General features: G+C 43.3%; 1 protein-coding gene across 1 annotated transcript; it reads right to left on the reverse strand.

The window, feature by feature from the left end:
* Positions 1–3,129: 3,129 nt before the first annotated feature.
* Toll-6 (Toll-like receptor 6) lies at positions 3,130–10,581 on the reverse strand. The gene has a single exon (XM_017138540.3). The coding sequence runs from the start codon at positions 10,061–10,063 to the stop codon at positions 5,519–5,521; it is 4,545 nt and encodes a 1,514-aa protein (XP_016994029.2). The 5' UTR covers positions 10,064–10,581; the 3' UTR covers positions 3,130–5,518.
* Between the last annotated feature and the right edge of the window lie 358 nt (positions 10,582–10,939).

Below are 10,939 nucleotides of genomic sequence, written 5' to 3' on the forward strand. Positions count from 1 at the left end.
TCTCTTTAAATGCATTTCATTTTGTCTGGCTAAATATAATACTGAAATGTAGGCTTTTGTGAAGCAGGAATTGAATTCAAATAGAGTAAGGTAATTATAAATAGTTAGTTTATAAATTGATTTTTTAGTAACTAAATAAATAATAAACTCGCTTTTATTTTACAGCTTAAAGTGTTTAGGTATTATCATTTCGCCTTAAATACTAACATTATATTATTATAATTTCTTAAAACGCACTCAACATTATTTTCCCGCATAAGTTAAACCTAATTCTTGGTCGCCTTCAGCTAAAATGTTGTATACTACAGACCACAAATTCTGTCATTTAATTGCGTAATTGCAGAACTTAGCTGAAGAGATTGTTGAACCGTAATTGTAATTATTCGACTATAGCCGTCATCCTCTGTAATTGTCCTGTTTATTTGCGTAGGAGACCCAGTTTTGTTTGACTTAATTTGTGTCACCCAAATATTGTACTTAATTTAGTATTTCTATGCTGATAAAATAAAAAGCTTTTAATTTCGGCAATTTATTAATGAGCTTTTACCATAGAAATAGCATTAATTTATTCGCTATCTATTATTCGTATGTGTTTGTCGCAGCGAGTGTGTTATTATTTATTGCTAAAATGCATTAAAATTGGGACACTCGGCGGGTGGGCAGATTATTTATTTGGTTGCTGTTGGCTGCCATTAACTGACAAATTTTCACTAATTGCATTGCATTAATAAACTGAAGTAAGGCAAACATAAACGGCGTAAAAATCAACTGGGAAAAAATACACGTCCGTGGCTGTGAATTATTGCCGATGATGGAAACTGCCGTCTAATTGCAACTGCAATGCCGAAAGCGACTGCGTTCGAGGAATGCAGGAACAACAAATCAAAGGAATACCAATTCATCGACGACTGTCTGCGTATGCCATAAATATGCATCAATGCCATGCCACACCCCCTTTGTAGCATTATAGCGCCGCCCCTTGCAGGCATTATAATTTAAATGGACTTTGGAAAAAGCAATTATATGAAATTAAATTTTGTGTGTGTGTCTCTTAATCCTGCACTGAGCTGCATGCATAGTTCATGTTATCCTGTTGCGAAGAGTACGCCAACTGGACCAAAATGGGTGTGGTCAGCACCCCAAACTCTTATCCGGAACCCCGCTTTCATCCACTCAATGCAAAAGTGCGTGCCAACACCTCGACAGGACAGGAAGGATAAACAGGAACAGGAGCCGCTCGGTTGAAAAAGGGAAGGGCAATGGGGATAACATTGCGTAATAACATTGCGTGTGGCTACACAGGGGAAAAATGTCATTCCAAAATGCTTTAAATTCGTTTCAAAAAAATGTTAAAGCCAAATATTCATTCCATTTTAAATTTAATGTACTATTTATTGACACTATCTACAATATTAAAACATTTTAATATATTTAATTACTCCTCCCCTTAAAATATGAATTTTAATGTACAGGAACTATTTTCAATGTCATTTTAAATTTATCCTTTATTATTAAGGGCTCCAAATATTTTTAAATATTATTAAAAGGTATAGTTCAGACTTTTAAATATTTTTTATTATTATTCTTCCTTTTTTCCCTGTGCAAGTGTGTGTTTGTTGGGCACTTTTCATATGAATATGAATTGCTTGCGGTTGCATCAAGTGGCACGCGAAATGCACTCAAAGTGCATTCAAACACCCTCGCCACACAGACACAAAGCGACTCGCAGACAGAGAGCAGACTTCATTTGTGTACGGGTTCAGTTATCGTGTGTTTATTATTATTATACTACTGATGACCATCTCATCCGTGTATTTGATTAATAACACTGTGCAGCATTTTTAGTGCTTTTTAAATTTACCTCGATGGATGCTATATTTTTGGATTCGTTACGAATTCCCAAGTTAAACTGCGTTTTCCAAAAAGTTCCCCGACGCAAGGATTCTTAGCAAAAGGACCTCAAAGTTCGAAAAATGCTGAAATTGGCCAACTTTGCGGAGCTCTCAGAGGCAAATGGATGCATGGATTGATTCGATGTTAAAGTTTTTTAAAAGATACGCCCTTTATCTTTTAAACCCCATACTTAAAAAATTTTTAGGATTTTTTTGAAGGCAGAAACAAATTCTAGAAAACATAGTCAAAAAACATAAAAGTATACAGCTGCGGTCAAAATGGTAGTAGTGTTGCCGCCCTGTGTATTTAAAAGTTTGTTGTTGTAATTGATCTTTTCCTGGTAATATTGTATTGATTATAATTTTACTATTAGACTAATTGGATAAGAAAAAATTACAACATCAAACTTTTAAAAACACAAGGCGGCAACACTGCTACTATTTTTACCGCAGCTGTATGTTTTTCAGTTTTTTGACTATGTTTTTTGGAATTTATTTCTGCCTTAAAAAAAATCCTAAAATTATTTTATGTATGGGGTTTGAAAGATAAAGGGTGTATCTTTTAAAAAACTTTAACTTCGAACCAAGCCATGCATCCATTTGCCTCTGAGAGCTCCGCAAAGTTGGTCAATTTCAGCACTTTTCGAACTTTGAGGTCCTTTTTCTAAGAATCCTTGCGTCGGGGAACTCTTTGGAAAACGCAGTTTAACTTGGGAATTCGTAACGAATCCAAAAATATAGCATTCATCGAGGTTAATTTTTGATGCTGCATAGTGTAATAGGAACTACCACAAACTAAAGATTTGATTCGGTTTTATTTTATGGTGAATAAATATTAATTGAATGTGGTAGTAATTTATTTAATTGAATCCCCCAAACTAAAGCTTATTCTATAAAAAAGTAGTTTGTATGGATTAATTTGTTAAATCAAAAGAATATATTTTATTCGGAAAAAAAACGCTGAATTTTCTTTGTGGTTTTTTATTTTGCTAGTCGAGTTCTGCATTCCTCAGTTAAATTCCCATTTTACCCACATTGACGCATATGAAATGAAAATGCTTTGAGGATTTCAATTTTTGAAATAAATTTGTTTATTATTGTTGCTTGACTTCATATTGTTTTGTTTCTTTTTTTGACTTCATTAAGTCTATTTTTCGTCTCCCTTCGTTCGCTTGTTCAGTTAGTTTTGCGATTATTTAAAATAAATTTCCACTTACATACTAAAAAATGGGCCATGTTCATTTTAAACAAAAATTGTCAATTGAGAAATATATTTTCACACATTCCTGCCTCGGCTTAATATTTCGTATATATTAATGTTTACATAGAAATCGACATTAATTTGCATAAGTGGCATTTAGGAACACAAAAATCTTATAAAGTATTTTATTCATATTTATCGGTATTCTGTCACTTTTTCTGCTGGTCTAACATCGTTGCATTGGTTTTTCGTGAGTGATCGGGAATGAAATGTGTTTAAAAAATGAGTAAACGTGATTTGAAATGTTCAAACTTTAAAATGTAATATTTTGTTTTTCATCATGTGAATTCTATAAAATGGAGATTTAAAATTGGGTTTAATTGGTTTTAAGTGAAATTTTATTTCGAATGGTAATTTATTACCACTGGATGTTCTTGCTTATTAAATTTATCTAAAACTTTTGCGAGTAACTTTTGCTTTATTTTGGTTTTGCAGGGAGCTTTTGACGGTTTCTGTACAAAACTAGGACTAAACGAAATGTCGAATACATCTGTTCTTGTAGCTTGTTCAGTTTTTAGTTTATAATTATAATGCTTATTGAATATTTATTAGTAGTATCTCAATTGTTTTAGGCCATTTGCTTTGCTGTTGTTTTTTGTGTTTTTTCGTTATTTTTTTAGTAAATTCATCTGGGATCAATTTTTGTTGTATTTAGTTCATGAAACTTCTTATTTATTGTATACATTCATATAAGTATTTATATATGTACATTTCGCAGGCAGACATGCGAACATATTATTTATTCATGTATGTTTTATTTGTTGTTTGCATAACGGAAAAAATGTAAAATAATAATAATGCTCCCATCCCGATTACCGCCGCTGCTTCTGCCCCTCTTTCAATCAATACGCTTCTGTTGTTCTTATTTGCTCTTTTGTTATTTTAATGGCATGCCATTAAATAATTTCATTAAATGTTTTGTATGAGCAGCGAACAACGTTTCAGCAAAAAAGCCGAAAGTATGCTCAATTGATTGTTTGTTTTGTTTTATTTTTCTTGTTCTGACAGTTTCTTTAACCAATTAATTCGGCACGCGGAAAAGTAATCAAATAAAAAATTAAAATGCATAAATAGTAAATATGCTTTTGAAATTAATATCAAGTGCATATCAAGGAAGGAAACAAGGATTGAAATGGTGGTAAAAAGGTAGAAATAAGCGGACTTGTCAATCTAATATTTATTTTAGGTATCGCGATATAAAGATATTATCAAGATCCTTTTGTCTGTTCAATGAGTTGAAAACCAATAATTGCATTTAGGAAAAACTATGGAATTAATTTATAGTCAAAGGGAAACATACAAAAAGGAAATACTAGCAAAAAACATTTTTAATTTGAAAAGGAAATAATGGAAAAGTCGTTGTAAATCGTAATTGCTCGGCAGACATTCCTATAAATCGCCTAGCCAAGCCTGCTTTTTATGCGGAATGCCACTGATGCTATTTAAATGAAAAAATGCGAAAGCATTAAGCCCGAAACTGCACTGCGTTTTATTCATATTTTCCGATCGGGTTTCGTTTGGGAGCTTAATTGTTATCAACGGCAGCTTCATCGGTCGGTCGGCTCATCATTATCGCATTTCCAGGGCCGGAATATATATGCGATTGGGCGTGAGGGGGGGATATGATTTACTATAATTTTATTTTCAATTCGTTGAATGTCAGCTATTAATATTATTATTACGCGTATTTATTTTCTCTGTGTATGTGTGTTTTCATCGCAGTTATTATTATGACTTTTTATTGTTTGCTGCGTTTTTCGCGCGCTCTGTGGGTGCGAATTTTCGCTCTGTTTCTGCTCCTTTTGCATGTTTACCAATGGCATTGTTTGATGTTTATCGTACAATTTCCTTACATGCTAATTAATTTTCCTGGCTATCTGATGGCGGTGGAGGGGGCGGGGGAAAGTCTGGGGAAAGTGGAAAATGATTGGGATTCTTTCATCGTTTTTTGCTTCTTTGTCACACATTTATTTTATTCAACATGGTTTTTCTTATATTTGCGGTAGCTAATGTAATATTAAATAAATTAAAGGTATTATATATTTATAATTATGTACAGGCCCTTACATAAAAACCGTTTTGTGTCTTTTTTACAATGGTTGTTAAATTGAAATCTCATTTTAAGGTATAGTTTCTCTATTTACAGGGTAATAAACATTAATTTATTTAAAGAACTAAAAGTATCAGTCTGTTTGAACCATCCCAAAAAGTATGCTATGCCTGCCACTTTTCGTGTAATCTTTTTTAAATTTATAGTTAATGCTTTATGTTTAGTTAAGGGTTTTCTTTAAGTTTTTATAAATTCACTGGTTGCGCAGTCTGTCTCCTGCTGTTTTCTCTTAACCCCCCGATAGATTTAACCCCGTTACGCCCACAGGTTCTTTTGCTGATCCTGGTCCTCGTCCTCGTCGTCGTCGTTCAGACTCAAGTTCGACTCGTAGTGGGTGAGTTCCGGCTGCCGGCTGTTGTTGCTGCTGCTGCTCATGGTGACGCTGCTCTGGGTGCCGCTTTCCAGGAGATTCACCCCAATGCCGCCTCCCCCGCCGCAGCTGCAGAGCAGATCCTCGTCGCCGATGCAGTTGCAGGACTTTTTGCAGTTGTACGAGGCTCCGCCGGGCGGCACAAAGTTCGAGCTGAAGCTGGCTGGGAGTCCGGCGACGGAGCTTTTAACCTGGCCCACCCTCTTGTTGGTGCCGCCCAGATTGGAGCACTCGCAGTTGGCGCTGTTCCGCAGCTGCTGCTTGGCATAGTCCACGCTGTCGTAGGCGGGAGCTGCAGAACTTGGAAGGTAGCTGGGCACCGCGTACTCGTGCTGACTCCTCCGGTTCGCCGGATGGCCATGATGCTGGTGCTCCAGGGTCTTGGCATGGCCCATGTCCCGCTGCTGCTTCTTGGACAGCTGGTTCATGGTGTTGAACTTGCAGGCGGCCGCCGCAGCCGAGGCCGAGGTGGGTATGGGTTTGTAGCCCCTGCCGCCGCCAACTGCTCCTCCAGTGGCGCCACACTCGTTGATGGTGGCATAGTTGTTGCTGCCACAGTCCGCATAACGGGCACTGGGCGGCGGATTGCCGGCCTGATACTCATGACTCGTGGCGTACATGTTTACTGAAGGTGTGCGGGCTGATAGGCAACCGGAGACCACCCTCTTGTTATTATTACCACGACCGTTTGGCAGAGGCAAGGCCAATCGCAGCTTCTGCCAGAACTTCTTGTCGTCCCACTCGATGCAGGTGCTCGTCCGCAGATAGTGCCGCATGTCCATGTCGATGTCTCGCTGGGGCAGATCCCCGTACAGGATAAAGACCACCCGCTTCCTGCGCTTCACCAGCTCGTGCAGGGCGCTCTTGTACTCGAAGCGACTCCACTCGTTGTACAGGAAGTTCTTGGACAGCACCAGCACGAACTGCTTGGCACTTTCGGCGGCCTCAATCAAGGCATCCGTGATATAGGCATTGATGTTCACATCCCTATAGTGCAGGCACAACCGGTAGCCAATGTCATTCTCCAGGGTCTGAGCCAAGATCTGGTTGACAAAGTGCTCGTCCTGCAGGCTGTAGGCAAAGTAGGCATCGTTGGGCCGCTCCTTGTCCAGCTGGTCCACAAAGCGCGGCGACTTGTAGCAGAAGTTCATCAGGCAGCTGGTCGAGTGGGCCCACATCTTCAGCTCGTGACGGTAGCAGAAGAGTCCAAAGATCAGGCCGAAGAAGGCCACGAAGGCGCAGGTGGCCACCAGGAGCAGCGGCAGCAGACCCTCGATCTCGTTGGTGTGCATATAGTGGGCCACCCCATCCCTCAAAGTGCACTTGGTGCCGTTCTTCTCCCTCAGCACACTGGTGGCATTGTTGTAGATGCAGCTCACCCGCGAGGCGTCCACGATCTTCTCGGAGCTCTGGCCCAGATAGTTCCTGAACCTGGCCAGGTAGCCGCACTCGCAGCTCCACTGGTTGTCCGCCAGGCTGATCTCCACCAGGTAGGGATTGGCGCTCAGCTGCCAGACCTCGAAGTGCATCAGTCGATTGCCGTCGAGGCGCAGGACCTCCAGCTTCCGCAGCATCTGGAAGCTGCCGTTCGCAATGCTGGCTATCTTGTTGGATTGCAGGTACAGCTCACGGAGGTTCTCCAGATTGTGGAACTCGTTGCCCTCCAGGCTCACGATGTGGTTGTCCTCCAAATGCAGAATCAACAGGCGCTTTAGCCCACTGAAGGTGGTGTTGTAGATGTGGGCCACATTCGAGTTGTTGGCATAGAGCACTGCCAGGTTTTTGCGACCCAGGAAGGAGTGCCCGGCCAGCTCCACAAAATTATTGCCATCTATATACAACTCGGTGGTGTCCATGGGCACGCGGCGCGGCATCTCGGAGTAGGCGGCTCCGGAGCACTCGACGATATTGGTGGACCAGGTTTGGTCGTGGAAACAGGTGCAGTTCGTGGGGCAGGTCATCTCGCAGTCGCAGGCATCGAACTCGCAGCAGTGGCAAACGGCGAAGCAGTGCGTCTTGTAGGTGCACAGAAAGTGCTTGGGCTCAGCCTCGATTAATGGAATATAAGCCCTCTCCCTGTTGTTCAGCAACTTGCAATATATCGTCTCCAGATCCATTATCCTGGGGTACTGACGCGACGTTATGTGGTTGATCTTCTGCAGCCAGTCGATGTTGCAGTCGCAGGTGAAGGGATTTCCCCCGATATAAAACTCCGGCAGAGCGCGATGCTCCCAAACGGGCAGAATCCTCAGGGACTTGATATCCAGCGTGGTTATCTGGTTAGCATAGAGATCCACTCGGGTCAGGTTAGTCTTGTGCATAAAGGTATCGGGATCCACAGTGGTTATCAGGTTGTCATTGAGAAACAACAGTTCTATGGAATTGGGTATGGAATTTGGTCCAATGCGCTGCAGCTGGTTGAAGCTCACGTCCAGGGTTTGCAGCCTCAGTTCAGCATCCAAACCAAATCGGTTGGACAGGGAACTCAGGCGGTTCTTGTGCAGATCCAGCCACTGCAGGGTGGATGGAACATGCCCATAGTCGAAGGACTCCAGGCGATTATCGGAGATATTTAGCCAGAGCAGCGAGGGCATATTATTAAACAATCCATTGATGTCACTCAACTCATTGCCATCCAAACGCACAGCTTGAATACTGGAGGTCATCTCGAAGGCACCTGGTTCTACGACAGCTATGCGATTCCTGGCCAGATTCAGGATCTGCAGGCTGGGCAGGTCCTTGAACGTGTTCATGGTGATGTTCTCCAGGTAGTTTCCAATCAGGCGGAGACCGTAGAGATTTCCCAGCCCCTTAAAAGCACTGTCCTCCATCACGGTAATCATGTTCTCGCCGAGGTCCACGGTACGCAGATGCCGCATATTCCTGAGGGCCAGCGGCACCGTCTTCAGCTGATTGCCATTCAGATTGAGGTCCTGCAGGGCACTGCAGTTCCGGAAGGCATCCGGATGCACGCCAATCAGCGCATTGTTGTCCAGCGAAAGCAGCGACAGGACATACAACCCATTCAGAGCATATGCATCCAGATATTTGAGTTTATTGTGGGAAAGCAGCAATGTGTGGAGATTGTTCATGGGTGCAAAAGTATCTGCGGCAATATTCTCCAGCTGATTGTGACGTAGGTTCAGAATCTGCAGGGTGTATAAATCACTAAAGATCTCCGGTTCCAGTTTGGTCAGCTTATTATGCGATAAATTCAAGAGAACCAATCGTATCAGTCCCACAAAAGTGTTCTTGTCGATCCACGTGGAGGTTATCTGGTTCATCGAGAGATCCAAGGCCTGCAGCTGGTCGAGATTCGAGAAGAGCTGCGGATTCAGCACACTAATAGAGTTATTCTGCAGATACACCTCCTGGATAATCTTGGCCTGCTCGGCAAAGAGTTCGGTGGGCAGGGCCACAATTTTGTTGGAGCTCAGATTCAGGATCTGCAGGTTCTTCAGGCCACTGAGCGCCTTGTCGGCAATCATGGAGATGCCATTGTTGTTCACCGACAGGACTCGCAGGCGCCTCAAAGTTCCAAAGCCATTGGCTGGCAGGACCACGAAGTCGTTGTGGCTCACATCCAGATACTCCAGATCCAGCGAGCAGCTGGCACTGCTAGGAGAACCCTTCCTGTTCGATTCGGTGGTGGAGGTGGACTCGGTGGAACCCGAGGTAACCGGCTCCTTGCTGCGATCCCTGAAGCCCAGCTCATTGACATCCTGCAGGCGGTTCTCACTCATATTCAGGGCCGACAGCTCGGACAGGGTGCAGAATATATTATCCGGCAGGGACCAGATGTTGTTCGAACTGAGATCCAGTCGCTCCAGTCGGCGGGTGACCAGAAAGGCGTCCGCTTCGATTTCAAAGTTCAGCGCGGGCCACAGGATGTTGTGGGTCCTCAAAGTGAGATTCCTCAGCTGCTCCAGGCCATCGAGGACCTGGCGACCCAGCCGCCCCAGCTTGCAGTACTGAATCGACAGCTGCTGGAGCCTGGCCAAGTGGGCAAAGGACTGGGCCTCCAGGCGACTCTTGGCCATGATTTCGTCGTTGCACAGGATGTGCAGGGCCACCGTGTGCTCCGCGGGGATTACACTGAAGTTCGTGGTGTCGAACTCGCTGTTTACGGTCCTCAGATTGCAGGTGAGAGCAATCTCCGGCTGGTCCAGACCCGCGGCCGGCATAAAGTGGCAGTCGTCGGGGGCGTCGTAAAGCGAGGGGTCTCCCGCTCCACCGACGCCCGCGGTCAGGGGTCGCAGGGTTCTGGCCGGGATCGAGGGCTGCATCAGCTGGGTATTGGACACACCAGCCTCGCCCATTATCGCATTCGAGTGGGACAGCTGCTGGTGTTTGCTGGACAGCGATTCCGTGGTTTGCTGCTGATCCTGGGCCAAAACCACTGGCAGTATGAGTAGCATGTAATAGATCATTTTGGTGATTTTTATTTGGTTTGGTCACCAGAAGAGGAGGTTTTTGCTTTAGGGGGAAAGGGGGGATAGGTTCTGGGAGAAACGAAAAGAAAATCAATTCCACTGGCCGGCCAAAGAAAAGTCTGCGCACATATTTTCGGCTTCTGTGTGCTGCCTCCACTTCAAGCCAGATTTTCTTTATTTTCCTTAGTTAATTATGCTCTCCGTGCTTTTCGCTTCTCTCCTACACCCGGCACATTTTCTAGCACTTTTTGGTGTTGAGCTTGGGTTTTTCGTATTTAAATTTTTATTTATTCGCTTTCGAAGGTTTTTGTTTATTACACGTCGCGTTGTAGGAACCTTGGATGAATTTCAATTTAGCTGCGGGCGCGAATTCTAATATCACTATTTTTTATTTGCTTGAACCCACTTTTCCACGGGCCTGTGTGTGTTTCATGTGTGAGTGAGTGTGTGTGGGAAACTTGAGTGGTGCAGCGTCGATATTTTCCGGTTCGTAATGTAACGCGCACGTTGGCTGATTTTCGACTGACTGCCGCAACGTGCGCAACTTCTCTTTTAAATAGAGAGTCGTCCACGAACTCGAAACCCCGAAAATCCGAAAAGCCGAACTCGAGCCGAGCGCTGCTGGAAAAACGACGAAGAGAAGCCGACAGGCTCTGCACAGGCGGGAAATTCTCAGAGTTCTGCGGAGAGCATGACTAAAGGGAAATTCGCTCTGCCTCGACTCGTCGACGGATGCTGGAAAATGTTTTTCTTTCTCCCATCTAATCGCATCAAACAGCTGGCGTTCGTTCGTATTTTTCTTTGCTTTTTGTATTTTTCGTATTTCGTATATCCTTTATTTTTTTGCCGCCGAATCGGAGATATATCCCCGCA

The sequence above is a fragment of the Drosophila takahashii genome, chromosome 3L (assembly GCF_030179915.1).
Source record: "Drosophila takahashii strain IR98-3 E-12201 chromosome 3L, DtakHiC1v2, whole genome shotgun sequence".
Taxonomy (NCBI): Eukaryota; Metazoa; Arthropoda; class Insecta; order Diptera; family Drosophilidae; genus Drosophila; species Drosophila takahashii.

Bases quoted from the DNA above. Each gene is read 5' to 3' on its own strand.
- Toll-6 (XM_017138540.3), bottom strand. From the start codon at position 10,063: ATGATCTATTACATGCTACTCATACTGCCAGTGGTTTTGGCCCAGGAT.